Source organism: Antedon bifida, chromosome 1 (assembly GCF_963402885.1).
Source record: "Antedon bifida chromosome 1, ecAntBifi1.1, whole genome shotgun sequence".
Taxonomy (NCBI): domain Eukaryota; kingdom Metazoa; phylum Echinodermata; class Crinoidea; order Comatulida; family Antedonidae; genus Antedon; species Antedon bifida.
Window position 1 is genome coordinate 13,727,494 of NC_136226.1, and position 27,507 is coordinate 13,755,000.

At 33.1% G+C, this 27,507-nt stretch overlaps 4 protein-coding genes and 36 non-coding genes across 41 annotated transcripts in view; 38 read left to right on the top strand and 2 right to left on the bottom strand.

Annotated features, from left to right (window-relative positions):
• The window catches only part of LOC144834908 (melanoma receptor tyrosine-protein kinase-like), a 49,369-nt gene extending 45,824 nt beyond the window's left edge, over nucleotides 1–3,545 (bottom strand). The window contains exon 1 of the mRNA XM_078689895.1: nucleotides 3,371–3,545. Coding sequence (XP_078546021.1) covers nucleotides 3,371–3,440 — 70 coding nt within the window. The 5' untranslated portion in view covers nucleotides 3,441–3,545. The remainder of the gene's footprint in view (nucleotides 1–3,370) is intronic.
• Nucleotides 3,546–3,914: 369 nt separating this feature from the next.
• LOC144843064 (transmembrane protein 237-like) lies at nucleotides 3,915–15,329 on the top strand. Of its 2 annotated transcripts, none has more exons than XM_078699747.1 (15): nucleotides 3,915–4,031; nucleotides 5,531–5,585; nucleotides 6,428–6,478; nucleotides 6,590–6,817; nucleotides 7,599–7,709; nucleotides 7,818–7,899; nucleotides 8,307–8,350; nucleotides 8,956–9,090; nucleotides 9,580–9,680; nucleotides 10,046–10,269; nucleotides 10,685–10,761; nucleotides 11,633–11,720; nucleotides 12,532–12,561; nucleotides 13,080–13,201; nucleotides 15,250–15,329. In XM_078699747.1, the coding sequence occupies exons 1-15, from the start codon at nucleotides 4,026–4,028 to the stop codon at nucleotides 15,327–15,329; spliced, it is 1,434 nt and encodes a 477-aa protein (XP_078555873.1). In that variant the 5' UTR covers nucleotides 3,915–4,025. The 2 variants fall into 2 exon arrangements, with proteins under 2 accessions (XP_078555873.1, XP_078555863.1); XM_078699737.1 differs by lacking the exon at nucleotides 15,250–15,329 and adding an exon at nucleotides 13,736–14,655.
• Nucleotides 14,188–17,823, bottom strand: LOC144843075 (uncharacterized). The gene is made up of 5 exons (XM_078699759.1): nucleotides 17,751–17,823; nucleotides 17,269–17,645; nucleotides 16,916–17,067; nucleotides 16,432–16,714; nucleotides 14,188–15,915 (listed from the first exon to the last, which is right to left on the bottom strand). The coding sequence occupies exons 2-5, from the start codon at nucleotides 17,597–17,599 to the stop codon at nucleotides 15,770–15,772; spliced, it is 912 nt and encodes a 303-aa protein (XP_078555885.1). The 5' UTR covers nucleotides 17,600–17,645; nucleotides 17,751–17,823; the 3' UTR covers nucleotides 14,188–15,769.
• A 252-nt stretch (nucleotides 17,824–18,075) lies between these two features.
• On the top strand, nucleotides 18,076–19,760 carry LOC144838852 (uncharacterized). Its single transcript, XM_078694397.1, has 4 exons — nucleotides 18,076–18,392; nucleotides 18,590–18,735; nucleotides 18,891–19,320; nucleotides 19,467–19,760. The coding sequence occupies exons 1-4, from the start codon at nucleotides 18,176–18,178 to the stop codon at nucleotides 19,616–19,618; spliced, it is 945 nt and encodes a 314-aa protein (XP_078550523.1). The 5' UTR covers nucleotides 18,076–18,175; the 3' UTR covers nucleotides 19,619–19,760.
• Nucleotides 19,761–21,451: 1,691 nt separating this feature from the next.
• Trnac-gca (transfer RNA cysteine (anticodon GCA)) lies at nucleotides 21,452–21,523 on the top strand. The gene has a single exon. It is a non-coding gene; the product is annotated as a tRNA-Cys (tRNA).
• Nucleotides 21,524–21,588: 65 nt separating this feature from the next.
• Trnac-gca (transfer RNA cysteine (anticodon GCA)) lies at nucleotides 21,589–21,660 on the top strand. The gene has a single exon. It is a non-coding gene; the product is annotated as a tRNA-Cys (tRNA).
• A 202-nt stretch (nucleotides 21,661–21,862) lies between these two features.
• Nucleotides 21,863–21,934, top strand: Trnac-gca (transfer RNA cysteine (anticodon GCA)). Its single transcript has one exon. It is a non-coding gene; the product is annotated as a tRNA-Cys (tRNA).
• Nucleotides 21,935–21,999: 65 nt separating this feature from the next.
• Trnac-gca (transfer RNA cysteine (anticodon GCA)) lies at nucleotides 22,000–22,071 on the top strand. The gene has a single exon. It is a non-coding gene; the product is annotated as a tRNA-Cys (tRNA).
• Nucleotides 22,072–22,136: 65 nt separating this feature from the next.
• Trnac-gca (transfer RNA cysteine (anticodon GCA)) lies at nucleotides 22,137–22,208 on the top strand. Its single transcript has one exon. It is a non-coding gene; the product is annotated as a tRNA-Cys (tRNA).
• A 65-nt stretch (nucleotides 22,209–22,273) lies between these two features.
• Trnac-gca (transfer RNA cysteine (anticodon GCA)) lies at nucleotides 22,274–22,345 on the top strand. Its single transcript has one exon. It is a non-coding gene; the product is annotated as a tRNA-Cys (tRNA).
• A 63-nt stretch (nucleotides 22,346–22,408) lies between these two features.
• Trnac-gca (transfer RNA cysteine (anticodon GCA)) lies at nucleotides 22,409–22,480 on the top strand. The gene has a single exon. It is a non-coding gene; the product is annotated as a tRNA-Cys (tRNA).
• Nucleotides 22,481–22,545: 65 nt separating this feature from the next.
• Nucleotides 22,546–22,617, top strand: Trnac-gca (transfer RNA cysteine (anticodon GCA)). The gene has a single exon. It is a non-coding gene; the product is annotated as a tRNA-Cys (tRNA).
• Nucleotides 22,618–22,818: 201 nt separating this feature from the next.
• Nucleotides 22,819–22,890, top strand: Trnac-gca (transfer RNA cysteine (anticodon GCA)). The gene has a single exon. It is a non-coding gene; the product is annotated as a tRNA-Cys (tRNA).
• A 65-nt stretch (nucleotides 22,891–22,955) lies between these two features.
• Trnac-gca (transfer RNA cysteine (anticodon GCA)) lies at nucleotides 22,956–23,027 on the top strand. Its single transcript has one exon. It is a non-coding gene; the product is annotated as a tRNA-Cys (tRNA).
• Nucleotides 23,028–23,092: 65 nt separating this feature from the next.
• On the top strand, nucleotides 23,093–23,164 carry Trnac-gca (transfer RNA cysteine (anticodon GCA)). The gene has a single exon. It is a non-coding gene; the product is annotated as a tRNA-Cys (tRNA).
• A 339-nt stretch (nucleotides 23,165–23,503) lies between these two features.
• Nucleotides 23,504–23,575, top strand: Trnac-gca (transfer RNA cysteine (anticodon GCA)). Its single transcript has one exon. It is a non-coding gene; the product is annotated as a tRNA-Cys (tRNA).
• Nucleotides 23,576–23,980: 405 nt separating this feature from the next.
• Trnac-gca (transfer RNA cysteine (anticodon GCA)) lies at nucleotides 23,981–24,052 on the top strand. The gene has a single exon. It is a non-coding gene; the product is annotated as a tRNA-Cys (tRNA).
• Nucleotides 24,053–24,117: 65 nt separating this feature from the next.
• Nucleotides 24,118–24,195, top strand: Trnac-gca (transfer RNA cysteine (anticodon GCA)). Its single transcript has one exon. It is a non-coding gene; the product is annotated as a tRNA-Cys (tRNA).
• A 65-nt stretch (nucleotides 24,196–24,260) lies between these two features.
• Nucleotides 24,261–24,332, top strand: Trnac-gca (transfer RNA cysteine (anticodon GCA)). The gene has a single exon. It is a non-coding gene; the product is annotated as a tRNA-Cys (tRNA).
• Nucleotides 24,333–24,534: 202 nt separating this feature from the next.
• Trnac-gca (transfer RNA cysteine (anticodon GCA)) lies at nucleotides 24,535–24,606 on the top strand. Its single transcript has one exon. It is a non-coding gene; the product is annotated as a tRNA-Cys (tRNA).
• A 202-nt stretch (nucleotides 24,607–24,808) lies between these two features.
• Trnac-gca (transfer RNA cysteine (anticodon GCA)) lies at nucleotides 24,809–24,880 on the top strand. The gene has a single exon. It is a non-coding gene; the product is annotated as a tRNA-Cys (tRNA).
• A 65-nt stretch (nucleotides 24,881–24,945) lies between these two features.
• Trnac-gca (transfer RNA cysteine (anticodon GCA)) lies at nucleotides 24,946–25,017 on the top strand. Its single transcript has one exon. It is a non-coding gene; the product is annotated as a tRNA-Cys (tRNA).
• A 65-nt stretch (nucleotides 25,018–25,082) lies between these two features.
• On the top strand, nucleotides 25,083–25,154 carry Trnac-gca (transfer RNA cysteine (anticodon GCA)). Its single transcript has one exon. It is a non-coding gene; the product is annotated as a tRNA-Cys (tRNA).
• A 65-nt stretch (nucleotides 25,155–25,219) lies between these two features.
• Nucleotides 25,220–25,291, top strand: Trnac-gca (transfer RNA cysteine (anticodon GCA)). The gene has a single exon. It is a non-coding gene; the product is annotated as a tRNA-Cys (tRNA).
• Nucleotides 25,292–25,353: 62 nt separating this feature from the next.
• Trnac-gca (transfer RNA cysteine (anticodon GCA)) lies at nucleotides 25,354–25,425 on the top strand. Its single transcript has one exon. It is a non-coding gene; the product is annotated as a tRNA-Cys (tRNA).
• A 65-nt stretch (nucleotides 25,426–25,490) lies between these two features.
• On the top strand, nucleotides 25,491–25,562 carry Trnac-gca (transfer RNA cysteine (anticodon GCA)). Its single transcript has one exon. It is a non-coding gene; the product is annotated as a tRNA-Cys (tRNA).
• Nucleotides 25,563–25,632: 70 nt separating this feature from the next.
• Nucleotides 25,633–25,704, top strand: Trnac-gca (transfer RNA cysteine (anticodon GCA)). The gene has a single exon. It is a non-coding gene; the product is annotated as a tRNA-Cys (tRNA).
• Nucleotides 25,705–25,769: 65 nt separating this feature from the next.
• Trnac-gca (transfer RNA cysteine (anticodon GCA)) lies at nucleotides 25,770–25,841 on the top strand. The gene has a single exon. It is a non-coding gene; the product is annotated as a tRNA-Cys (tRNA).
• Nucleotides 25,842–25,905: 64 nt separating this feature from the next.
• On the top strand, nucleotides 25,906–25,977 carry Trnac-gca (transfer RNA cysteine (anticodon GCA)). The gene has a single exon. It is a non-coding gene; the product is annotated as a tRNA-Cys (tRNA).
• Nucleotides 25,978–26,042: 65 nt separating this feature from the next.
• Trnac-gca (transfer RNA cysteine (anticodon GCA)) lies at nucleotides 26,043–26,114 on the top strand. The gene has a single exon. It is a non-coding gene; the product is annotated as a tRNA-Cys (tRNA).
• A 65-nt stretch (nucleotides 26,115–26,179) lies between these two features.
• On the top strand, nucleotides 26,180–26,251 carry Trnac-gca (transfer RNA cysteine (anticodon GCA)). The gene has a single exon. It is a non-coding gene; the product is annotated as a tRNA-Cys (tRNA).
• Nucleotides 26,252–26,316: 65 nt separating this feature from the next.
• Trnac-gca (transfer RNA cysteine (anticodon GCA)) lies at nucleotides 26,317–26,388 on the top strand. Its single transcript has one exon. It is a non-coding gene; the product is annotated as a tRNA-Cys (tRNA).
• Nucleotides 26,389–26,453: 65 nt separating this feature from the next.
• On the top strand, nucleotides 26,454–26,525 carry Trnac-gca (transfer RNA cysteine (anticodon GCA)). Its single transcript has one exon. It is a non-coding gene; the product is annotated as a tRNA-Cys (tRNA).
• A 65-nt stretch (nucleotides 26,526–26,590) lies between these two features.
• Nucleotides 26,591–26,662, top strand: Trnac-gca (transfer RNA cysteine (anticodon GCA)). The gene has a single exon. It is a non-coding gene; the product is annotated as a tRNA-Cys (tRNA).
• Nucleotides 26,663–26,727: 65 nt separating this feature from the next.
• On the top strand, nucleotides 26,728–26,799 carry Trnac-gca (transfer RNA cysteine (anticodon GCA)). The gene has a single exon. It is a non-coding gene; the product is annotated as a tRNA-Cys (tRNA).
• Nucleotides 26,800–26,869: 70 nt separating this feature from the next.
• Nucleotides 26,870–26,941, top strand: Trnac-gca (transfer RNA cysteine (anticodon GCA)). The gene has a single exon. It is a non-coding gene; the product is annotated as a tRNA-Cys (tRNA).
• A 65-nt stretch (nucleotides 26,942–27,006) lies between these two features.
• On the top strand, nucleotides 27,007–27,078 carry Trnac-gca (transfer RNA cysteine (anticodon GCA)). The gene has a single exon. It is a non-coding gene; the product is annotated as a tRNA-Cys (tRNA).
• A 64-nt stretch (nucleotides 27,079–27,142) lies between these two features.
• Trnac-gca (transfer RNA cysteine (anticodon GCA)) lies at nucleotides 27,143–27,214 on the top strand. The gene has a single exon. It is a non-coding gene; the product is annotated as a tRNA-Cys (tRNA).
• Nucleotides 27,215–27,279: 65 nt separating this feature from the next.
• On the top strand, nucleotides 27,280–27,351 carry Trnac-gca (transfer RNA cysteine (anticodon GCA)). The gene has a single exon. It is a non-coding gene; the product is annotated as a tRNA-Cys (tRNA).
• A 65-nt stretch (nucleotides 27,352–27,416) lies between these two features.
• Nucleotides 27,417–27,488, top strand: Trnac-gca (transfer RNA cysteine (anticodon GCA)). Its single transcript has one exon. It is a non-coding gene; the product is annotated as a tRNA-Cys (tRNA).
• Nucleotides 27,489–27,507: the final 19 nt, after the last annotated feature.

The window sequence follows — 27,507 nt, forward strand, 5'->3', positions numbered from 1 at the left end:
AAGAATGTTTTAGTCGGAGGATTAAAATATATTAGAAAAGTAATATGTACTATTTTTATAGCTATAGTTTAATAAAAAGAAAAATTGGTTTAGGGTTAGCTGTATTTTGGGTAATTTTAATTTTATGGGCAATTACACTGGCACTAAAACATATGTAGTAGTTTGCCTTCATTTAAATGCAATGTGGAATGTTATATAGAACTGAAGGTCTTATCTGATGATTTATGTGCATTCTACCAAATTGTTAGCATTATAAATAAAATCCAAGGATTGTCACAAAAAAAAAGAACTTTAGATCCAATTCAAGGTAAACTAATAAAAGTGTGTTAACACAATTAATAAAAAAAGATGCTTGCTTTCTGCAGCCCAGAGTTGTGTAACCTTCTACCTTCATTCAAACTACCAAAAATAAATAATTTAAACCTTCAGCAATGAGCAGACAAATCCAGCATCATTTTTGTTATATCTAGTATTAATGCATAAACGTTTTAGTTTATAGAAACACACCAATAATTCAATAATGGTACTTCCTATGTTATTTTATGACCTCCAATAAAAATGCAAAACAATGGTTGCACATCATAAAACAACATTGATCCAGACAATGATAGAGGCCGGGTAATACACAAAGCATATATAATCAAGTTAAAGAAAAATCTTTATTGTTTTTTTTCTCATGATATCGCACCTTATAGCTACAAGTACTGCTGTGTAATTAATAAACTATATACAGCTGTACTGAAAAAAGCATGGTTAAATCACAAAATATCAAATTTGTGTCCTACAGTATAATACAGAGTAAAAATGAGTAAAATCCAAACGCCTTTCTAACATTAGACCCACAACACATTACATCTTATACCCTTATACTGTACACTCGCATCACCTAGCAAAACTTCAGAGATTACTACACAGGGACATCAACACCTGTGTTTCTCACAGCACTGTGTCCGTGCCAGTGTGTGCTCCGGTGTGTTGATGATTTGTGCCAGGAGATATGAAATATAATACTCCACAGTTTTATGTAGAAAGCATGGGTAAATATCTCATTATACAAATTGGTGGGTTATACTGATTATTCACGGCTGTACTAAAAATGTTAAGATCATGAACAACCTAAATAAGTGATAGAACCTTGTTTGGGTCATTGCATTATGAACTGTAATATCAGTAAATCCCACACTTAATCCAATGCATATTACAGTAATGGGCCTTGCAACATCAGGAAGATATCAGGTTCATTCCATAAGTTTTCCACCTCATAAAAAATGCCAGAAGTTCAAGTTACTATAGAAATTTTTTTACCTGCAACACCCATTGTTCCTTTTCAGAATACAGTACTATATAGACTAATACTATAACCAGGAAAGTAAACAAACTACATTATAATATATATTTGAGTGGCATTTGGTTTAACACACTAAATAAATAGTTAATAGTGTTTGTTACCTGAATCATAAATACAAAGATTATTGTTCTATTGAATCTCTATTCTGATTTAAAGACATAGAACGTGTGAAATATTATTATCTATCAGAGGTATACTCCTGCAATAATTGAATTAACAGAGCTGAAAAGGAGGTCGTCATATTCAGAAAACAGATTATTATTAACCTTGTGGACACTTTCTCTAATTAAAATTATGATTGACTTGTTCCTTTTATGACAGTAATTCAGTACAGTACATTAGAAACTAGACCAGCGTCCCGCAAAATGTTTAAATCGCAACCAATCACATTTTGTTTGAGACCAATTGTTTAAGCTGTAACCATGGTTATGGAAAGGGTCTACAACACAGTATAATTAAATATCGTACAGATACAGTACATGGCGTTACTGTCTGAGACTGGCTATGTACTGTCTGGGACTAGCTATGTACTGTCTGGGACTAGCTATGTACTGACTGGGACTAGCTATGTACTGTCTGGGACTGGCTATGTTCTGTATGGAACTGGCTAAGTACTGTATGGGACAGGCTACTGTATGTACCGATTGTCTGGGACAGGCTATGTACAGTACTGTCTGGGACTGGCTATATACTGTCTGGGACTGGTTATGTACTATGTCTGGGACTGGATATGTATTATATGGGATAGGCATGGTTTAGCGAGCAGGAAAAAAACCCTGAACTAATGAAATTTTGTAAAAAGCTCATTTAACAAAAAATATTGATTGTAATTTAATTCATTTAGGTGCAGCAAGAAATCAAAAGATAAAGTTGACACAGGGTTACTTGTAAATCAGTTTACTGATCCATGAAGATTAGAAAAACGATTCCTGGCTAAGTGCAAATCCTATTGTGACCTAAAGTCGGTAAAATAGAGTAGACTATCTATAATGACCTGAAAAGTTCAGGGAGTTGAAACTGTTGGAGGAAATAAAAGTGACACTTTTATACTGTATACAAGGTATAAACAAATTTATTATTATAAACAATGTTATGGCCCAATGAAAAGTGAGATGACACTCTTTGCAGTTCAGCAGGAAATCAAGTGGACTTAACTACTGCCGCAATGATTAAATCAAAAAACCAAAGTATTGTTTTAAAATAATTGAGAAAGTTATTCTGAACGGTAAATTTGCTTACAAATGTTCAATGAATATGTTCATGGAATGTTCCAAATTAACTGATTAAATGAAGTCTTTATATTTTAGAATGTAGCTTTCTTTTGTGAGCAAATAGAATACTTTATGCTTATTTTCAGGTACAAAATAGCCTTGGGTTGTGCAAAGAACGAGTTAATACAAAATCAGAGGATCAGTTTTAAAAATAATATGCAATCCTGATGTGTACATTGTTTCTTATATTAGATGTCTAATAACTTATTTATTCAGTATACCACTACCAGAATTTGAACCAGCTTTATAAATTTTAGTGAGAAATTATTGTTTTTTTAGGATTAATAATAATTAAAGATATGCACTGTAAAGAAACAAGGCTACCTGGCATAGTATATATATTTTTTAATTTATTTATTTATATAAACATAGAACAGCTTCGGCTGGATGGACCACTCTCGTAAAATATTGTTGAAGTAAACAAATAAATAAATAAAATTCTAAACTGCCTGGTGATATACTGAAATTTAATAAAGAATAAAGAATTTTGTTCTAAACTGTTGAAAATTATTACTAATTATACTTCTGACTGTCATTTCTTTTTATTTAATAATTGTTAACTATTATTATTTTCAGTCTATCGACCTCCACCTGTCCACTCGCCTTATCACAGTACCCGCCACCTACCACCAGCTTGGTCCTGTTCTTCTAGTGGTCAGCAGCCAGGCAGGACGGAGATGTACCTTGCTTCGTCCAGCCTAGAAAAAGAATACAAAATGAAAGGGGGAAAAAGTATGATTAACTGGCTTACCCTCTTTAGATTCTGTTATCCTAAACCATATAAAAAGGAAAATCGTGTATCTCCATAACGTGTAAGCCATTATCTTTTATTTTTATTGCAATTCAACATACGTCTGCTTAAAAAAGAAGCAACACAATATCAACACACCACTACCACCACTGCGCTCAAATACAACGTAACTTCTTCTGACTAAACGTGTTTCGCAACAACCCACACACTTGACATCAAAGGTGAACGCCCTTTGAGTATCACGGTGGTGGCGTAAACATGATTTAAAGCGCCACCAGCCACCAGGTGGATCATATTTGGCAAGATATTTGTTTATAGAAAATAAGTATAAAAACGACCCTTTTTTCTCATGATTACGTTATTGTAATTGACTCCACTAAAACAGCAATTTAAAAAAAAATATAATTGATAGCGATAATAGCGAAAAGAATAATTATTTCAATATACAGTGTGTACACAAGTCACGTACCACACACACCGAGCATACAACAGTAGTACACCTGTACTACTTTGACTGTTGGTGGCGCTGTGATTAAATACAAAATAAACTTTATTGATTGCCGTACTTACATATGCGAGAGAAATTTTGAAAATATACAAAAAATAGACTATAATTTACGGATGTTCCCTAAGTGTATAGTTATTTTTATCAGTGATGATGGTAAATAGATAATTTAGTTGATCGGTTGATTAGACATCTTTTAGATTGAATGTAGCTAAGTTATTGTGACTGCATATTTTCTTATTTAGGCCCCCTGTAGCCGATTTTGCTAGTTTTCTATCAAAACTGTCGCCAGTCGAAACCAATTTCAGCCCTTTCAGAATTTCAAAACAGGCAATGTCATGTGCCTAGGCTAGTAGTAGACTAGGCCTAGATGGGAATCCGACCAAAATGGACTACATAGCAACGGCAAGTTTAGCCAATTTTGACTAGGCCTAACACGATTATTAAATCAGCAACAAAACAAATTACGGATTTGTTGCTCCATCATGATTAAATATTCCCGTTAAAATTAAATTTTGTACCTACCATACGAATGATATATAGGCCTAGGTAAGTATATATTAAGCTAATAATAGGCTAGCTAGAGCAACGTTCCGCAACCTATGGATGGGTCGCGACCCAATGTTTGAAAAAAAAGAAATTGGGAATCGACGACGGGGCAATGGACGCTTTTGACGCATAGTTCGTTGTTAATATACAAGTGGGCAATCCCCTTTTAGGAAGTGGATTCAATAACCCACAAACTGGTTCTACGACGCTAGTTTGAAAAGGAGTGTGTAACTTGACTGAAAAACTGCGAACTTTGATGTACCGATGGTTAGAACTTTTACAATGAACATTAGAATAATAGAAAGAACAATATAAACAGATCCATCCCAAATTACAATCATAGCGATGTTGTTTATACCCTAGCCAGGGGAAATCTTTATGGTTTGGGAGAACCCCTTGACAATAGCATTGAAAGCAAATATGTTTACCGGCGGAAAAAGTAGGCTACGATCGTTTTGCCAATTGCGAGCGCGCTATTATTATTAGAGTGTCATTTCCGGCCAACTAGAGGTGCCATTTATCATGATTTTTACGTGCGAGTACCATTTGCAGCCATCTAGGGGTTTCATTTAACAAAATTCGCTTTGCCACAGGCCCCACCATGGGGGGAGGTCTGTAAGATCAAATACGCAATGTTGGGTCGCGAAAATTCTCAAAATAGGATCATGGGGTCGTGGTCAAAAAAGTTTGCGGAACGCTGAGCTAGAGTAATCTTGATGATTACTAGAGAATGTTTTGTATAATGAACAAGAAAATCCCAATGAAATATAATTTATACACAGTATTTATACAGTAGCTATGGTAGATAAAAAAAACCAGTTTTGATTAGAAAATACTTTCTAGAAGCAATATAAAAGTCACAGTAGTAGGCCTACAATTTGTTTGCATTTGAAAACATACGACATTGTAGGCTAGTTATATTTGCTTTTAAATTTTAGCATATATTTAAAAAAAATGAATTCCATTAAAATGCTGTTGTGTTTTTTTAAAATATGAAATTATAAATATTGATGATGTCAATACAGTTTGTATTGTGCTTAAACAGTATTTTACATGGTACATTTTGTTGAGCTCAAGAATTTATCAGGTTATATATTTTGTTACAGGATACGCCAAGTAAACGAAGAAGTTTACCTCCACTTGGTACCAACATTGAAAATGGTAAATTAAAATTTTATATTTAAACCAAACCTATTCAATTATACATGGTAATAAAAACTAGATAATTTTGAACAATTAGAGCATATTTGGTAATGGTGTGTGTACAACTTAAATAACATGATGGTTTGTACCTACTTTTAATGCTGTGTGTACCACAATATAGATATTTAAGCGAGAAAGCAAAATTTTGAAAATAAGTAAATTGGCCTCTGTATATAATCTATAGTATTGATTAGGTTTAACTTCATGATCATTTGTATCATAGAGAAGTAAAGTAAGAATATCATTGAATGTATTAACATACATTTATTATTTGATTATACATGTTACCATATTACACCAAAAAGCGCCTCCCTTGATTAAACGCCAAATAAATATGGTGTATAAAATTATGTTGTAGTAAAACAATGTAATGTATATTATGTTATCAATGTTTCTATGCCATGCTCCTTTACTTCTAGTTTGTTTTTAGAATAATAATGTATGATCTATTGTCTTTCTATGAATGCATTATCTAATGAAAAGGTTATTCATTGGTTCATAAGTTCAAACGTCCATCTTTTTATTAAAGACAGTATAACAATTTATTAAAAGTATAATTAATATTAATTAAAATAAGAATAAAATAATATAAATACATACTACTCTAATTAAACACTTAATTATTTTGGTGCATTTTTTATCTGATGTCGGTCTAAATACACCCTGTCTTTTTTCCTCTAAAAATGTTAGCAGATATGAGTATAAATTAATCAGTGGGTCATAATAAAAAAAATAGTATAAAAAAATATTATTTTGATTAATGTTGTGTTTTATTTTTGCTTATGTTTTTTTTTTCATAGATGTTCCATCTCCTAGCAGAAGGCGAGTGAAATCTAAGAAAAAACTTGAAGGTAAAAATACTAAAATTCAATTTTATTGGTAATTTCTTTCAAATGTCTAGACTTTAGACTTTACAAAATCTATATTGAAGGTAACGATATGAATATATGAATTGTTTATAGTGGATGCAAGTGATTCACAGCAGTCAGGTATTAATAAAAATGCAACAACCGTCTCTGAAGAACAAGGTAATCCTAGTACAGATGTCACTGATGGTAGAAAACGAACACGTAGAAAAAAACGACCAACTTCAGGATTTGATCCAGACAGCGGGGAAGGTGAGAACATGGACGATGATGTGCCTATAAACACATCCAGAACATCTAATGGAGCTCCAAGGCGCAAAAGAGGTAAATTTAAATTGTTTTTTTATAAGTTTTTTAACATAAGTATATTCAGATTGTGCGACACCACACCCGTTTATAATATAATTGCCACACTGAAACCTATGTAAATAGATGCTAGATTTCTTATACAGTAATGTAAGCATTTATATTGTAGTTGAAATGTACAATGACTGGAAAGTATTATGACTAAAGTGTTTTGATTAAATGTACGTACATGAATGCACATCTATTAAATTAATGTCTTCCCAACTTCCAATTGCTTTAAATAGCATCATAGGTGATCTAAATTGTATTGAACTTCTTCTAAGGGTCATTTATTCAAAATCTCAGCAAATTCATTTAATATTATTACATATATTGCCCTGTTTCTACTTGCAAGAAATAACCATTTTTTATTTTATTGTTAGAGACTTGCATTATGAACAACAAGTGTTATGTAATGATAAGTAGTAATAGTATACAAAATCAAATTTGGAATAATAATAGGAATGATAATTTACCCTTACATGTAATTGCACTGAATATTTAAGAATGCTTGAATCCACGGCATTGCAGTCATACCTCTAAACCACCGACAGTGTGAAATTGTTATGTAGTACCCAAGTTCTTCATGATTACATTAAAAACAGCAAAATCAACAAATGATTACGATATTTAAAGAATTGTTTTTACCAGAGTGTACACAAACAATGAATAATAGTTGAATTATTCAATCTAATGTTTTATAATTAATAGAATTATTACTTTTGTGATATTTTATTAATTTTTAAAATCTTAACTTCAGAAAGCGCAGCTCGTATTCAACGTATTCAGAGGTCGGTAAGCGATGATGGCTTAGCTGAAATTCCAAAAAGTTCTGCAAAGAAAAAACGTCGCCCACGATCAAAGCTTATTGGTGAGATACGTATTATTTAAAGTTATATTTTTTACTGAACATTGTTGTAGATGTGATGAACTCAATAAAAAGAAACATAGAAATGTTAATCATTTTTTTTTAATATAGAAAGCGAGGATGATGCAATTACTCCTACAGGAAAACCACCGGCTGGTCGTGGAGGAAAAACAAAACGAAAGAAAACGCCAAAGTATGTTGATAATTAATTGAGAAGCATTTATAGCTGTCTGTGATATATGCCAAATTACATAGTTTTTAGCATGGAGCTATAAATTATAGCTCCATGTTTTGAGTATGGTACTAACCATTCATTTTCATGCATGCCACTCGACTATGCTATTGAGTCTAACAGTCATTCCTGGCATAATCATATGTTTCTGACGGTGCGGAATGCTCATTCATTCAGCCGTGTAGTCGCTTGACCGTAATAGACGATAGATTGTTAATATCAACCATATGAAGTATGTCTGTCTTGTAATTGTCTTCTTTTAAATTTATCTACAATATACTTAAACTGTCTAATTGTAAGAATTTGAGAAATGAGAAATATTGTAATTAAAAAATGATTTATTTTGTATTTAACCTCTTTTTGTGTAGGTTACCTGGCTCTGGGGATGATGATTATTTAGCTGACGGAGAAGGTATTAAAAGATTAAATAAATTTGATTAATTTTGTCTAATAAAATGTGTGGAATATTCCATGATATTTTATACAGATGTATTGTCCCCCAAAACATAATATATAAATAAATAAGATTTATAAAAAGATTTTATAGTTTTAATAAAGTTATTCACTTCCACAGGAAAAAAAACCCACAAAAACACTGATTTTACTTATACAAAGGCAAAATAAGTTAACCAAAAGGTCATCCAATCAACTATTTTTTTCTTTACGTTTTCAGCTAAATAATTTGTTTATATTGTTGGTCAAAGTGAATAACTATTCAATAAAAAAATTGCCTATTAAAAAAATTTGTTTGGGTGGCAACAATCTTTAAACAATTGCCATCTCGCATACTTTTTCTACACTATCAAACTAGTTTGACAAAAAAAGTGTGATGTGCCCAAATATGGTAGTGATATGCCCAAATGTGGAAGTGATATGACATCATGTCCATATATGGGAACATCACATAGCGTTTGATAGTGTAGACAGAGCTTTATAAAACCAAATTACTAGTAATCGAACTTCCACAACTCAAATTTAGAAGAACATTTCTAGACATGTTTTATTTTTGATTTACAGCTATGTCAACTATAGAGTTCCTTGTATCAGCAGAGGATATAGTAACCGAAGATAGAACGGCTGATTCTAACCAACCAATTACAGCAGCAACTCTACCTAGTCAACCAATCCCACGACTTTTCATGGAAAGAAAAGGTAAAAGGCCTGTACTTTGAATAACCCATCCTTTGGGACATCCCTATTCAGTACTCTTCTGTGAAACAAGGGCCAATATATGTTTTAACACTGAAAAAAAAAACCATATGTATAGTGTGATATTTGTTTCAGTAGCACAGTATTTTTCTTATATAACTGGCATTTATCTGTAAATCTTTTTATCCGCACCGATCAATGTTAATACAAGCTACATTTTATTTAAGACCTTTAGTTTGTGAAATTTTGTTAACACATTTGGAGTTAATACTGTTAAATCCAAGCTCTACAACTTTAGAAGTCACTTAGATTTTTCTAAGATGCACTGATAACTGTAGATGTAAACATAACTAAATAAACTAACAATTGAGAGACATTAATCTGTTACAAATTGTATTTGTCAATCAATGCAACCAAACACAAGTTACTGAACTTTTTGAAATTGGTACAATTCATTTTAAATGCTAATTATTCTTATTTGGTTGATTTTAGATGGATTTAAGAGTGAAGATAAAGCAAAGATGGCAAAGAGGCGGCAAAAAGAAGAAATGCCGCAACCAATCACAAGCAAGACGACAACAGAAGTTGCAATTGTATGTCCATGTATTGTTTTTTTATGGTTTTTAAAAGAATTCTTTGTTTTAGTTTTGTATTTATTTAAAAAAGGTTACACTTAAATTGTGTGACTTATTAATTGATATGTAAATGATGCTTTGTTGATGTGTTGTTATTTTTTTCTTTTTATGCTGTTTTTAAGCTTTTGTTTCTAACATAAAGTTTATTATTACATTTTATAATACAAAAAAGATGATTTTATGCAAAAAAACAATTCATCTATATTTTAATAATAGTTGAAAATGTATCACTTTTTATGTGCAGAATTCAAGTTCTTTATTTTATCAGTATTTTTTACATTTAAGGACTGACTGAAATTTAAATTTATTGTTAATATTTTTAGGCTGCTCATAAGATGTCTCTGACGTTATCTCTCTACTGTCACGGCTTGCTAGCAGGTTTCGCTCTATGGCAGTGTATAGTCGTGTATTCATTAAGTCAAGGATACGATAGTCTACCGTTTGATGGAGATACAAGTTTTTTAATTCACTACAGTTCTTTAGCGCAACCAACTTCAACTATTTATTACCTCCTGTTAGCCCTTTGCACTGTTTCAATTTTTGATAGGTAAGGTTACTTCTTTAGTATTTATTGGATATGTATTATACGATGGATATTTGTATCTTGCATCATATCAAATACTTTTTTTCTCACAATACTTTTTATTTTTGTCTTACTAATGATTATAGCAATCAACTTTTATAATATTATCATCATTAAAACATTTAAAAAAACACCCCCACAAAAACATCTCAGTCGTATTTTCCCCATAATTTTGGATTTTTTTTTAATGTCTGTCCTCATTTTCTTTGTAATTTTTTATGTATTTTGATATACTTTATTTGTTGATATTTTTATATAATAGTATATTGTATAATTCCAATAATTCAAAAGTTGCAATAAAAGTATTTTATCTTCATGTAACAATTTCCTGTTAAATTCTATTTGTGGTTGATAACCGTTTAACTTTTATTATCACTAGATTTGATGTAGCTAGACCTGACAAGAAACTTTTCAGAGCACTTTTAACATTTAAATCTGGTGCAATAGCAATCTTATGTAAGTAAATAAATTGTATCATCTATAATAACCAATTGTTTATATAGATCATTACTGATGATGATGTATGAGAAACTGTCAGCATGTTTGTTATTCTACAAATGTTACAAAGCTTTCATGCAAATAGCTAGCATTTATTGATTGTACAGATATATCACTTTGTCTAACATCAAAGAAAAATCATAATGTTTGTTACATACTTTGGCCTAGTTGTTTTGAATAATACAGTACAGCTTTATGAATTAAGACTAGTTTTCGTAAAGCTGAAATGCTCTATCAATGAAGCGCAGCCAGTGTCGCAAACAAAACGCAAAGACAAACTTATTCAATCGCAGATTTGCCAATTTAAATTATATGTATGTTCAAGTTTTTTATTTATAATAATAATAATTAAGGAAATTTAATAAGCATCAAATGAACATTTAATCATAGTACTATCAAAAGATGATAAAAATAAATGAATAAATATAATACAAATTGTGCTAATAATTGGTCATTGGTACTCTATTTTCAAAAGTATGCAATGCAGGTCAACTCTATTTTTAAATTACTTGCCATTCCAAAACTCTTGACAACCACATTGGATATACTACATTGAATGATTTTTTTTCCTTTATTGGCAATGTTGTTGTTATTCTCTCATTATTCAGTGCCTGAGAGATTTGAATGTCAATGAACTGCTCACAACTTCACAACATACACTAGACTACTCCCTATATAGTGTGTTTCAATTAAAATTGTGTTGATGAAATTTAAATAAAATAAAAAGCATAACCTAGTCTAGCTTTGTAATGTACATGTGTATATTACTGTTATCTACATTGGTTGTTTTATTTACTTTATCATTTATTGTTTGTGTTTTTTTTATCAGTGTATTTTTTAGCACTTATATTCAACGTTGCACTTGCTGCTGTTGATGACAGAATTAGCTTATTTACAGTGACCGATGTCGATTTCTGGTAAGCCGTAACTAAAATCATGATCTAATTCAGGATTGTTTAACCAATTGCGTATTATTACATAAATACATTAATTAAAGATGTATTGTCCCCCTGAAAAAAATAATTCTTAAAACAATTGTTGTTCAATATGCCATTATAATGTCACATTAGTTATGCACTTTGACCAATAAGTGGATCAAAAAAAATATTATTTACCTGAAAAAACTGTAATTTAAAGCAAAAAATAGTAAAATTGGCTACCAGCCAATGGGTTTTTGGTTGAATTTAACCATTTATTTTGTCATTTTATGAAGTAAAAATATTGATTAACTTGATTAAAACTACAAAATAACCTTACCTATTCAATGATTGATTTTATACTGATTTTATTAATCTTCATTTTCATGTTTCTTGGAAACAATACATCTTTCAGTAGAAGCTAATTTTTAAATTATTCTAGAATAGAGAGGCAGAGAACACAGAAATAGTCAGTGATGATGGCGAGTCATTACATTTGATTTATGAGCTGGCTCAGTGACATTTACATAACATTTACACATTTCTGAACGTTCTATATTAATTCATTTGCAAGTCAACATTGCATTTATTTTCAGCTTTGGTCATTGTTAAGAGTAGTATAATGTGTTAATGATTAATGCAGTGATTAGTGTTTGTTGCTCTGAAATTTACTTTCCATTTAAAGTGAATAATTAAATAAGTTATTCTTGGAGTTATTAACTCAAACTTAAGTATTTACTTATATATCTTTGATTTTGAGACCAAAAATATAATACAAAAAATAACAATATTATTTTGGGGTTTTTTTTAGTGACCCTCAAGATCATGAAGACACGCTATGGTAAGCCACAGATTTCAATCATTCCAGTTTCAATAATAATACAAATCAATTTCAATAATAATCAATCAATTACATAGTTCGACGACAGAATACTTACTCAAACATAGAACTACGGTATAGAAAATACAATATTTTACAAGTAAATTGTATTCAGAATGTTCTTTGTGACAGTGACATGTCTAGACGCCTCTTAACAAGTATAAATTGTGATTATTAATAACCAATCAATGTTATAGTTTTAGTAATTACACCATATATTTTTTAGTACAGAATTAAAAAATATCAACTGTAGAGAAATATAAATGATTTATAGTCTTTGTTCTCCCCTTTTTATTTATGAATTTCTTAAACACACATACTTTCTTAATATATTTTTTAACCAACCATGAATCAACCAGTTTGCAATAAAGAAATAATATACATTTAATTTAATGAAGTATATTATTATTTTTATTATAGAAATTGATATATTAAATTCATATAGTAAAAATAAATTATTATGATTGTTGTTTTTATAGGCCACCTGATGATATTGAATCACGACTTTCAGCATGGAGAGGTGTTAATCTTGTGAGGGCGCTACTTTCTATGTTTGGATGGTTATTAATAGCATTAGCTCCGATGACTGACTTCACAACTGGTAAGATTTCTGTCAACTATTCTGTCTTAACATTACATGTGATTTTACAGTTAATAAGATTTATTAAGAACACATATCTGCTAATGCAGTAATGTCCGTAAACCTAAAAAAACTACAAAATCTAGACAAAACCCATTGCATTCTAGCACAAAAATAACTCGCAGTGTTCTCAGTTATGTGAGCATCTAACTCGACAATTAAAAACTATATAATAATTATTATCATAGCATTTTTCCATTTAATACAACTGTACCTGGTACTGTTGTTGGTCCCAGTCCTCCATAGAAATAGAAAGGCATAATATAAATTCTGTTACGTACTAGCAATTTTAAACATTAATAATGATCAACATTTAGTTGCATAATTTTTTTAATATATGGTCTATAATTTTTTTTCGTATACATCAATAAATGATATCCTTACTATCATAAAAATCTTCAAACAATTTTTATTTCTAGAATATATAATGCATACAGTTTCAGAGATTTTTCAAATACATATTTAGTTTTAATTTACTTTCTCCTAATTTTGTAGAGCATTTGTATGACAGTGAAGAACCATTGTGGGATGAACAACAACAAACAGAGTTGAACCAGGTACAATCAAGTGCCTAGTGAACTGACTTTGTTGTGGGGAACTTCTAAATTGCAGAGACCTACGCATTGTGTTGTTTGTCATCACCTACAGTAGGCCTAGAGTCCATCAATACTCTAGATCTGTACTGTCAAAGACATCAAGGGAGGAAGCACATCTCATTGTCCGTACATGTGAACATATGAATTAACATAGCATAACTAATATCTAGGTACTAAAGTAGGTCATCAAAAATCGGAAAAACCCCCCTTTCACATGCCTAGCCAGCATCTAACACAGTAATACTATTAATACAAAATCAGTGTGGAGTATTTTTAATTGTTTGTAAAATGAGTATTCAAAATTTGAATTCAAACAGATAATAGGCCAATTATTTTAATCATGGAGGAAAAAATGTTTTCCTTTATGTTTTAATGTATGGAAACATGGTAGCAACCACCGATGTAAAACCTTGGCATACATTTTGCAATTTTAGTTTTATACATGTAGATTGTGATGTAAATTTTAATTGACGGACTATACAGTACCACCAATGTTTTGTATATATTGTATTGTACTTTTAAGAGTGTTACACCTTTTAATAACAAAGTCATTTTAATAATATTTATCATAGATATGTAGTGTTTTTATACAAACCGTTACCACCAAATGTTTAAATTTGTATAAACTGATGTACATTTTAGTGGTTAGTATTGTAATATTATTTATTTTAAATCTCTATACAAAGGCATTCCATGTTGTAGTCTAAGTAATAATTGTCTACTGTATCTTATTTAAAGCAATTGTAATAACCATCCAAACGTAAAATTCATTCCATAAAATTAGTTATGTTTCAATTAAAGGAATATAATAGCTCCAAATTCAAGCATCATTTTTCAGGTCTTTTTAATCTTATCTCGAAACCAAAGCTTATTACATAAAATAAGTTTATTAGAGGGAATACTGTAACATTAATGATTAACAAGGAAATACCTCAGGACAATATTCTATTTATTTCTTCATTATCCAGAACATTCTATTTTTTAGTGTCCAATGTTAAATCTAAGGGCATAATGGAATATATACATAATGCAAAAATATGAAGATTTTTTGTGAGTTGAGTCAAAAATTTAATTGGACTACTTTGTTTTAAACCAATAATATATTTATATCTTAGCCTGTCTCATATGTTTAATTAAGCTCATACATTTATCGCATCATTGCACAAGTGTAATAAGTGCTACTTTAATTTAATATGATGATTAATTATTAAAAGTTATTTTATTACATCATTGGGCAGTGGTAAAATAAATGGCTTGTCTTTGTCAATTTATCAAATGTTTTAAATATTTTGATAATAAACTTTACAAAACGTTTACAATTCTATTAAATCTTTATTACGATATAATGCATACAGTTTCAGAGATTTTTCAAATACATATTTAGTTTTAATTTACTTTCTCCAAATTTTGTAGAGCATTTGTACGACAGTGAAGAACCATTGTGGGATGAACAACAACAAACAGAGTTGAACCAGGTACAATCAAGTGCCTAGTGAACTGACTTTGTTGTGGGGAACTTCTAAATTGCAGAGACCTACGCATTGTGTTGTTTGTCATCACCTACAGTAGGCCTAGAGTCCATCAATACTCTAGATCTGTACTGTCAAAGACATCAAGGGAGGAAGCACATCTCATTGTCCGTACATGTGAACATATGAATTAACATAGCATAACTAATATCTAGGTACTAAAGTAGGTCATCAAAAATCGGAAAAACTCCCCGTTCACATGCCTAGCCAGCATCTAACACAGTAATACTATCAATACAAAACCAGTGTGGAGTATTTTTAATTGTTTGTAAAATGAGTATTCAAAATTTGAATTCAAAATGTTTTAAATATTTTGATAATAAACTTTACAAAACGTTTACAATTCTATTAAATCTTTATTACGCTTGTTTAAACGTTTTTTTTTTATTTTAAATATTTATAATTTATTCACAGAAACCGTGAATATGTTTATAACGGCTCGATACATGTCTAATTTCCTGTTGTACTGGAAACCTCCGTGCATTTATAGATTGTTCGTAGATGTGTCGTCCACCGTAACGTCCGCCACTAGTTAATGTTGCATCAGTAGCTGAAAGATAATGTTTATTTTCTAAGAATGCATAAAATATTGCCAGTAGATACACAACTTCGCATTTACTAGGACAATTTATTAACGATAGTGAGCATAACAGTATTACCTTTATGGTATGGATGCTGCGTTGTATGATTTGCGAGGACCTAGGAACTATTTAATTGTCATGTTCAAGTCATTGTGTGCATACAGAAATGATTCATTACACAGTTTTGAGAATTCTGGGTATAGGCTTCAACTAATAACACAATATGTGTAGGTCGTAGGCTTTCGCAAATCAACAGCTTACTATTCTAGTGACTATGCAGTATAAAGCTCTGTCTACACTATCAAATTTTATGTGATAAAAAAATATGATGTGCCCATATATGGACATGATGATGTCATATCACTACCATATTTGGGAATATCACTACCCATTTGGGCGCATCACACCTTTTTTTTTCAAACTAGTTTGATAATGTAGACAGAGCTTTAATCATGTACACTACCTTATATAGACATCTAACCTACCTGAATTCATTGCACCTGGTTTCCCAGAATAATCGGGAATATCATGAACACTTGGCATCGTATGCACCCCAGAAACATGACCATTGACCAAAGGTGGTTGTGTGCGAGGTTGAATATTATCACGTCTTGCAATTGTGCACTCGTTGGGAAGAGGACGTCTGATGTTGGGGTCATCTAAAGGTCCTGTACCAGGTGACCACTGTAGCGAGCCGTAAAGTGGCGCTGAGAGTCGATGAACTTGTGATGTCTGGTTTAATGCATCTGTTACATTGGGTGCAATTTGCTGGAAAAATGATCAGAGAGAAGTGTGAACATAATTATTACAGTCTAGTATTTATAATATTCATTTTTTTTTTGCCTAATGCAACAATTGCCTTATCATCACTTTTTACTACCATATAGCATCATTAATCCAGAAATGATTTTCTGTTAATATCCAAAAATACAATACATAATGTAAACAAATTCACTTTTATCAACTAACCAGTCGAAAGTTTCTAATCTCTTGCAAATGTTTATCACATAGATGATCCCAGTATGCTTGATCCAGGGCTCTAACGTTCCTGCTTGCATTACAACACGTCTCTTTGTAGTCTACTAAGGCATGGGCTAATTGTGACAATTTGGTTATTAGATCTGTAAAAAAGATGTTTACAAATGTAAAAAAATGTACAACAATTAACATGTTAAAACTTTACAATAGAAACAGGGTCAACCATGGCGAAAGAAAATAATAAATAGGCATGGTTGATAAACTATATATAGTCACTTCCAAATAATAATAAAAAATACTGTGTATGCCCTAGTAGGTTTATTTGACGCCACACACTGACTTACATTTACTCTCAGACTCAAAATCTGCCTTCCAAAAATGATGATGATAATTATCTCTTGTCTCTTCATAAGATGCATCTCTAGCTAATTCTTGGAAGTCTATTTTGAGTGCTTCAAGTTCAGCCTGCAGTTCTGTCGTTTTATAATACTGGACATCATCTAATATTGCACACACATGCTGCATAACTATACGTATAACATTATGCAGTGAATCTGCAGATGTTACATGGTCAACTAGGCTGTTGCTATTGTTGCTGTGACTAACGCCAACCAGCCTCTGAGGCTTGTCTACCGGGGGCCTCACAGCTGGTACAGGTGCTGTTCTTGTTGACATGATCGATGATGTTCTAAGCTAACAAGCTAGGCTTTTTTTAACTAATCTGTAAAACATGAATTTGGAAGTTATTTTAACTTCTTCTGATTTCTTATATAATGAGAATCTAGTAAACATATAATCCAACATAAAATATATAAAACAATGTTACCGTATGTTGTGTTTTCAAAGGTAAATGCCGTCAACGTCTTTCACGTTTTGTGTGTTGTTTACGTTTCCCGTCGCGAATGTAACCACCCTCTTTCAAGAATTTTATAAAAGTACCATTATTATTATTTAATCGTATAAAATTAATAAAATGTATTCTAACAATAATTAAACGGATCGATCCAATTAAACATTCAAATAAATTATTACAAATAATAGCTAATTTTATAATATATTTTGCTATAATTGCGTGTATTTTTTTTTGTTAGATATAACTATTTTAGTTTTTGAGGTCATGGGTTACAAATCGACATGGTAACGGATATAAACAATACGATTTACACATGTTTGATCAATTCGATTTGATCACACAGCACACGAAAAGGAGGTTGTTCTTTTCGGTTACATTTCGATAATTTATGTTGGAAAATGACATCGGCTAATCCAGCTACGTTGCAAACAAGAAATGAATTTCGTAATTCTTGCACAAGTGTTCTTCAGGGATTGGAATGTCTTCATCGACAACGAATTGTTATGAATGACCAAATGCCAGACGTGTTGGCTGAACTTGGTACTCGTGTGAGTGTACTCATGACTCATGTTGACAATGATACAGACTACCACATTGATGGACCTCTTGTTAGATGTAAGTACAGTGAGTCTATGCCTAAATTACCAACAAATTTACTAATGTTTCCATTATTTGTTCATTAGTCGTTTAGAATCAGTGTCTCTGTGGGATGAAGTACAAGGCCTATCGTACTACAATTCAATTCTAGTTTAGCGGCCGACTCTAGAAAGTTCAAATTATTTTTCACTGTGGATCTTCTCTTCTTTTCTCAGATCTGACAGCTGAAACTAGAAAAGCACAGGCAATTATACAGGAAATGAAAAGAACATGCAACGAATCAAATCTTCATATTTGTGGAGAAGCATATGTGGAACAACACATCAATCAACATCTCAAAGAAATACAGTCAGTTTCAAAGGTGTGTTACCCTCCTAAATGGGTTCGTTCGTCGTGGTTGTAATCATTAACATGACATAGGCTAGTCATTCATAGTCGTAAGGCATATAACAACATTTATAAACAGCAATTTTTTGAGTAACTTTTACTTACATACAATTTTTCTATTTATTACAGGATTTAGAACAATATTATAATGATGCTGTTTACAAGAAAGACACAGCTGTACCACCCCCAGTCGAAGTCCAGTCCCCCTGGTCACCTAGATATGTCCCTCCAGAACAGATAGACACCAAATATAGATCAACTCTTAAAACATCTGAATCCCAAAAAAACGTACGATTTAGTCCTCAAAATATTCAATCAGTTAATCAACAAGAAGAGATGATGACGACACAAGATGTTTTACGTTCTGAAGCAATGAACCCTACCCCTGCAGCAGCAGTGGCAACAACAGGGATGGGGTATAGAATGTCCACTGCATCAATCCCAGGAACATTTGAGCATATGCATGAAATGTCTAAAACTCATCCAATCCATTCAGATAGCTGGCCTGAGAATACCACAACTCCCACAAGCGTCTTCGATAGGAAAAAGCCACCACTAGGTATTGTAAAAATATCTTAATTAAAATAACTGCGTTATAAGCAGACGTCCAAGTGCTCGTTTAGTTCTAAGCCCTACTTATTATTTAAAAATACATTTATGTTAAAGTTATGATGATTACCATTGTTTTAAAATTTTTTTTTACAGTTTATCCAGGCCTTCGAGACATGCATAACTACAGAAATTTACCGCAATTTACTGGCCTTAACTTGCCTGTTCCTCCATACCCAAGTGGAGAGCTTGGACTACGAGCTCCACACGTTCAACATTGGGATCATCACAATAATGTTAGATACTAAAAACAAAACACAATATGATCGTTGGATGTTTCAACTAAAAGTCACTGTTCTGTATTAATAAGATCACTTTATTATTTTAAAAATATGATTTTTACATAAATATTATGTATAACTATAAAACAAAGCTGTTTGAGTGTTTTATTTCCAATTTTGAGTTATGTCTTTTCTTAGAATAATTTAATGAACTCCATTCCAATGCTATTTTAATTAAAATTAGCCTTCCTGCTAAAAGACACGCTAAATCCATTGAAGCAATGTGTAAATTCCTTAAAATGAAGACGACAATAAGCAAATTCTTTGATTTCTCTGAACAAGTAACACAAACATTCATAAAATAGTTAATATTAAATTAATACGTAAAACAACTTATGCCAGTACTGAAGGGTTGAGAAATGAAATTGTATGTTTGATTGTGTAACCAATGAAATAACATAACAACAAGAAAATAATAGTCGTTCGATTATTTTATTATATAGCATATCAAACTGGTTAAAATGCAACAAATTAATTCTTAACATATCCAAAACCAATTACATTATTTTTTCAAAACCTAAAGCCACAACAGATAAAAATATATACATTGATAAAATGCAAATTAACCATGTTAATTACAACAGTAGCTTGATCGCTAGAAACGTAGGTATAATTAACAAACTTAAACATCTACTCCTTCAACAAATCCTACTCACATTATACAATGTCTTAGTGTTACCTTATCTTTCATATATTAATTTAAGTTGGGCCGTTACTTTAGATAAGTTTGACACATTGTGCCCATGGCTTAGTTATGAGACTACCCATATTGACTGCTTGTTCAAATTACAAAAACGTGCTTTACGTATTTGTGCAGGGCAATCTTATAGATCACATTCGAAATAACTTTTTTATAAGCTTAACGTTCTAAACATTTATGATTTGAATAAGCTTCAGATAGCTCTATTTATGTTCCGCTCAACTAAAAATATCTTGCCTTTTCATATAAGTTCTCTATTATCAAAAACTGCTGAAGGTCATACACATAACACTGGAAGTTCGATAAATAATTTTATTCCTGATAAGTCGTTATATAAGCCCGTCGTCACTCTGTTTTTTAAGTTGAACCTAAGCTCTGGAGTGTTATCTCACAAGAGTTAAAAAGAAAATGTACAGTCTCTAGTTTTAAATACAATTACAAAAAGCTTTTAGTCTCTGAATATAATAAATAATGAATTAGTTTTTTTTTCTTTTTAACTTGAACTGTACTTAAATACTACGTAACTTATTATTACTTATACAAATGCTAAAGTTTAAACACTTATGATTCATTTATTTAATAACTTATATTACTGGGTTTTTTTTATTTATTTACTTTTTAAATTTTTTATTTTACTTATGTATTTTTACTTCTTATTTTATATTTTTACTATGTATATCTTACTCGTCATACTTGATTATGTTTATTGTATCTTTTCTGGAGGGTAAGCCTTAAAGTTCTTTGAACTTATTTGCCCACCAGCCACACATCTTTCTTGTATATATATATGTTTATTGTTACTTAATTATCATATTCATTTTGTGTGGAAAATCAATAAAAACAAACAAACAAAACAAACAATATAGGCCTATTATTATAATGAAGGTTAATTTTAATCATTTGTGGGACCATGTGGGATCTCAAGAAAGTGTGTTTTGGGGCGAGTTTTCGGCATACAACGAAGAAGATATAGCTCAGTGGTAGAGCATTCGGCTGCAGATCGAGAGGTCCCTGGTTCAAATCCGGGTGTCCCCTTCTATTATATTAATTTAGCCTAATTTATGGTAATAAAAACAGCACATTATTCTATAAAAAACGCACGGGATATAGCTCAGTGGTAGAGCATTCGACTGCAGATCGAGAGGTCCCTGGTTCAAATCCGGGTGTCCCCTTCCATTATATTAATTTAGCCTAATTTATGGTAATAAAAACAGCACATTATTCTATAGAAAACGCAGGGGATATAGCTCAGTGGTAGAGCATTCGACTGCAGATCGAGAGGTCCCTGGTTCAAATTCGGGTGTCCCCTTCTATTATATTAGTTTAGGCTAATTGATGATAATAAAAACAGCACATTATTCGATATAAAACGCACGGGATATAGCTCAGTGGTAGAGCATTCCACTGCAGATCGAGAGGTCCCTGGTTCAAATCCGGGTGTCCCCTTCTATTATATTAATTTAGCCTAATTTATGGTAATAAAAACCGCACATTATTCCATAGAAAACGCGGGGGATATAGCTCAGTGGTAGAGCATTCGACTGCAGATCGAGAGGTCCCTGGTTCAAATCCGGGTGTCCCCTTCTATTATATTAGTTTAGGCTAATTGATGATAATAAAAACAGCACATTATTCGATATAAAACGCAGGGGATATAGCTCAATGGTAGAGCATTCGACTGCAGATCGAGAGGTCCCTGGTTCAAATCCGGGTGTCCCCTTCTATTATATTAATTTAGCCTAATTTATGGTAATAAAAACAGCACATTATTCTATAGAAAACGCAGGGGATATAGCTCAGTGGTAGAGCATTCGACTGCAGATCGAAAGGTCCCTGGTTCAAATCCGGGTGTCCACTTCTATTATATTAATTTAGCCTAATTGATGATAATAAAAACAGCACATTATTCTATAGAAAACGCAGGGGATATAGTTCAGTGGTAGAGCATTCGACTGCAGATCGAGAGGTCCCTGGTTCAAATCTGGGTGTCCCCTTATTTAATTAATTTAGCCTAATTGATGATAATAAAAACAGCACATTATTCCATATAAAACGCAGGGGATATAGCTCAGTGGTAGAGCATTCGACTGCAGATCGAGAGGTCCCTGGTTCAAATCCGAGTGTCCCCTTCTATTATATTAATTTAGCCTAATTTATGGTAATAAAAACAGAACATTATTCTATAGAAAACGCAGGGGATATAGCTCAGTGGTAGAGCATTCGACTGCAGATCGAGAGGTCCCTGGTTCAAATCCGGGTGTCCCCTTCTATTATATTAATTTAGCCTAATTGATGATAATAAAAACAGCACATTATTCTATAGAAAACGCAGGGGATATAGCTCAGTGGTAGAGCATTCGACTGCAGATCGAGAGGTCCCTGCTCCAAATCCGGGTGTCACCTTCTATATATTAGTTTAGCCTAATTGATGACAATAAAAACAACACATTATTCTATAGAAAACGCAGGGGATATAGCTCAGTGGTAGAGCATTCGACTGCAGATCGAGAGGTCCCTGGTTCAAATCCGGGTGTCCCCTTCTATTATATTAATTTAGCCTAATTGATGATAATAAAAACAGCACATTATTCCATATAAAACGCAGGGGATATAGCTCAGTGGTAGAGCATTCGACTGCAGATCGAGAGGTCCCTGGTCCAAATCCGGGTGTCCCCTTCTATTATATTAATTTAGCCTAATTGATGATAATAAAAACAGCACATTATTCCATATAAAACGCAGGGGATATAGCTCAGTGGTAGAGCATTCGACTGCAGATCGAGAGGTCCCTGGTCCAAATCCGGGTGTCCTCTTCTATTATATTAATTTAGCGTAATTGATGATAATAAAAACAGCACGTTATTCCATATAAAACGCAGAGGATATAGGTCAGTGGTAGAGCATTCGACTGCAGATCGAGAGGTCCCTGGTCCAAATCCGGGTGTCCTCTTCTATTATATTAATTTAGCGTAATTGATGATAATAAAAACAGCACGTTATTCCATATAAAACGCAGAGGATATAGGTCAGTGGTGGAGCATTCGACTGCAGATCGAGAGGTCCCTGGTTCAAATCCGGGTGCCCTCTTCTATTATATTAATTTAGCGTAATTGATGATAATAAAAACAACACATTATTCCATATAAAACGCAGGGGATATAGCTCAGTGGTAGAGCATTCGACTGCAGATCGAGAGGTCCCTGGTTCAAATCCGGGTGTCCCCTTCTACATTAGGCATTTCTCTCCCTTAGCAGAATCAGTCCATTTCACCCGGGTTTTTGAAAAAATCCGGGTAATAAATCTTGGTCTGTTTTAAACAATTTAGAGTTCTGACACACATGAGAGGCCAGCTGGAGTGTGACAGACACTTCACTACAGAAATTGTTGAAAACCATGTAGGAATGTTCATGAGCTGTCCAGGTGACCTTGTTGTAAATGACCTAATAGTACCCTTGGGTTGTATTTGATGGGCAGTTAATATAATCAAATTACAATTGTGTGTTTTATGGGCTGACACTCTTGACAGGCCTGTGGACCATTTCTGCTAAGGGAGAGTTTTGCCTCATGATTATATTAGTTTAGGCTAATTGATGATAATAAAAACAGCACATTATTCGGTATAAAACGCAGGGGATATAGCTCAGTGGTAGAGCATTCGACTGCAGATCGAGAGGTCCCTGGTTCAAATCCGGGTGTCCTCTACTATTATATTAGTTTAGGCTAATTGATGATAATAAAAACAGCACATTATTCCATATAAAACGCAGGGGACATAGCTCAGTCTCAGTGGTAGAGCATTTGACTGCAGATCGAGAGGTCCCTGGTTCAAATCCGGGTGTTCCCTTCTATTATATTATTTTAGGCTAATTTATGGTAATAAAAACAGCACATTATTCAACATACAACGCAGGGGATATAGCTCAGTGGTAGAGCATTCGACTGCAGATCGAGCGGTCCCTGGTTCAAATCCGGGTGTCCCCTCCTATTATATTAATTTAGCCTAATTTATGGTAATAAAAACAGCATATTGTTCTGTAGAAAACGCAGTGGATATAACTCAGTGTTAGAGCATTCGACTGCAGATCGAGAGGTCCCTGGTTCAAATCCGGGTGTCCCCTCCTATTATATTAATTTAGCCTAATTTATGGTAATAAAAACAGCACATTATTCTATAGAAAACGCAAGGGATATAGCTCAGTGGTAGAGCATTCGACTGCAGATCGAGAGGTCCCTGGTTCAAATCCGGGTGTCCCCTTCTATTATATTAGTTTAGGCTAATTGATGATAATAAAAACAGCACATTATTCGATATAAAACGCACGGGATATAGCTCAGTGCTAGAGCATTCCACTGCAGATCGAGAGGTCCCTGGTTCAAATCCGGGTGTCCCCTTCTATTATATTAATTTAGCCTAATTTATGGTAATAAAAACCGCACATTATTCCATAGAAAACGCGGGGGATATAGCTCAGTGGTAGAGCATTCGACTGCAGATCGAGAGGTCCCTGGTTCAAATCCGGGTGTCCCCTTCTATTATATTAATTTAGCCTAATTTATGGTAATAAAAACAGCACTTTATTCTATAGAAAACGCAGGGGATATAGCTCAGTGGTAGAGCATTCGACTGCAGATCGAGAGGTCCTTGGTTCAAATCCGGGTGTCCCCTTCTATTATATTAATTTAGCCTAATTTATGGTAATAAAAACAGAACATTATTCTATAGAAAACGCAGGGGATATAGCTCAGTGGTAGAGCATTCGACTGCAGATCGAGAGGTCCCTGGTTCAAATCCGGGTGTCCACTTCTATTATATTAATTTAGCCTAATTGATGATAATAAAAACAGCACATTATTCTATAGAAAACGCAGGGGATATAGCTCAGTGGTAGAGCATTCGACTGCAGATCGAGAGGTCCCTGGTTCAAATCCGGGTGTCCCTTTATTTAATTAATTTAGCCTAATTGATGATAATAAAAACAGCACATTATTCCATATAAACGCAGGGGATATAGCTCAGTGGTAGAGCATTCGACTGCAGATCGAGAGGTCCCTGGTTCAAATCCGGGTGTCCCCTTCTATTATATTAATTTAGCCTAATTGATGATAATAAAAACAGCACATTATTCCATATAAAACGCAGGGAATATAGCTCAGTGGTAGAGCATTCGACTGCAGATCGAGAGGTCCCTGGTTCAAATCCGGGTGTCCCTATCTATTATATTATATTAATTTAGCCTAATTTATGGTAATAAAAACAGCACATTATTCTATAGAAAACGCAGGGGATATAGCTCAGTGGTAGAGCATTCGACTGCAGATCGAGAGGCCCCTGGTTCAAATCCGAGTGTCCCTTTCTATTATATTAATTTAGCCTAATTGATGATAATAAAAACAGCACATTATTCCATATAAAACGCAGGGGATATAGCTCAGTGGTAGAGCATTCGACTGCAGATCGAGAGGTCCCTGGTTCAAATCCGAATGTCCCCTTCTATTTAATTAATTTAGCCTAATTGATGATAATAAAACAGCACATTATTCCATATAAAACGCAGGGGATATAGCTCAGTGGTAGAGCATTCGACTGCAGATCGAGAGGTCCCTGGTTCAAATCCGGGTGTCCCCTTCTATTATATTAATTTAGCCTAATTTATGGTAATAAAAACAGCACATTATTCTATAGAAAACGCAGGGGATATAGCTCAGTGGTAGAGCATTCGACTGCAGATCGAGAGGTCCCTGGTTCAAATCCGGGTGTCCCCTTCTATTATATTAATTTAGCCTAATTTATGGTAATAAAAACAGCACTTTATTCTATAGAAAACGCAGGGGATATAGCTCAGTGGTAGAGCATTCGACTGCAGATCGAGAGGTCCCTGGTTCAAATCCGGGTGTCCCCTCCTATTATATTAATTTAGCCTAATTTATGGTAATAAAAACAGCACATTATTCTATAGAAAACGCAGGGGATATAGCTCAGTGGTAGAGCATTCGACTGCAGATCGAGAGGTCCCTGGTTCAAATCCGGGTGTTCCCTTCTATTATATTATTTTAGGCTAATTTATGGTAATAAAAACAGCACATTATTCAACATACAACGCAGGGGATATAGCTCAGTGGTAGAGCATTTGACTGCAGTTCGAGAGGTCCCTGGTTCAAATCCGGGTGTCCCCTTCTATTATATTAATTTAGCCTAATTTATGGTAATAAAAACAGCACATTATTCTATAGAAAACGCAAGGGATATAGCTCAGTGGTAGAGCATTCGACTGCAGATCGAGAGGTCCCTGGTTCAAATCCGGGTGTCCCCTTCTATTATATTAATTTAGCCTAATTGATGATAATAAAAACAGCACATTATTCGGTATAAAAAGCACGGGATATAGCTCAGTGGTAGAGCATTCGACTGCAGATCGAGAGGTCCCTGGTTCAAATCCGGGTGTCCCCTTCTATTATATTAATTTAGTTTAGCCTAATTTATGGTAATAAAAACAGCACATTATTCTATAGAAAACGCAGGGGATATAGCTCAGTGGTAGAGCATTCGACTGCAGATCGAGAGGTCCCTGGTTCAAATCCGAGTGTCCCTTTCTATTATATTAATTTAGCCTAATTGATGATAATAAAAACAGCACATTATTCCATATAAAACGCAGGGGATATAGCTCAGTGGTAGAGCATTCGACTGCAGATCGAGAGGTCCCTGGTTCAAATCCGAATGTCCCCTTCTATTTAATTAATTTAGCCTAATTGATGATAATAAAACAGCACATTATTCCATATAAAACGCAGGGGATATAGCTCAGTGGTAGAGCATTCGACTGCAGATCGAGAGGTCCCTGGTTCAAATCCGGGTGTCCCCTTCTATTATATTAATTTAGCCTAATTTATGGTAATAAAAACAGCACATTATTCTATAGAAAACGCAGGGGATATAGCTCAGTGGTAGAGCATTCGACTGCAGATCGAGAGGTCCCTGGTTCAAATCCGGGTGTCCCCTTCTATTATATTAATTTAGCCTAATTTATGGTAATAAAAACAGCACATTATTCTATAGAAAACGCAGGGGATATAGCTCAGTGGTAGAGCATTCGACTGCAGATCGAGAGGTCCCTGGTTCAAATCCGGGTGTCCCCTTCTATTATATTAATTTAGC

Bases quoted from the DNA above. Each gene is read 5' to 3' on its own strand.
- LOC144843064 (XM_078699747.1), top strand. The intron at 6,479-6,589 runs GTAAAAATACTA...AATTGTTTATAG, and splicing joins ATCTAAGAAAAAACTTGAAG to TGGATGCAAGTGATTCACAG. The intron at 9,681-10,045 runs GTATGTCCATGT...TAATATTTTTAG, and splicing joins CGACAACAGAAGTTGCAATT to GCTGCTCATAAGATGTCTCT.
- LOC144843075 (XM_078699759.1), bottom strand. From the start codon at position 17,599: ATGTCAACAAGAACAGCACCTGTACCAGCTGTGAGGCCCCCGGTAGAC. The intron at 16,715-16,915 runs GTTAGTTGATAA...TCATTTTTCCAG, and splicing joins AGATTAGAAACTTTCGACTG to CAAATTGCACCCAATGTAAC. The intron at 15,916-16,431 runs GTAGGTTAGATG...ATTATCTTTCAG, and splicing joins ACCAGGTGCAATGAATTCAG to CTACTGATGCAACATTAACT.
- LOC144838852 (XM_078694397.1), top strand. From the start codon at position 18,176: ATGACATCGGCTAATCCAGCTACGTTGCAAACAAGAAATGAATTTCGT. The intron at 18,736-18,890 runs GTGTGTTACCCT...TATTTATTACAG, and splicing joins AAATACAGTCAGTTTCAAAG to GATTTAGAACAATATTATAA. The intron at 19,321-19,466 runs GTATTGTAAAAA...TTTTTTTTACAG, and splicing joins TAGGAAAAAGCCACCACTAG to TTTATCCAGGCCTTCGAGAC.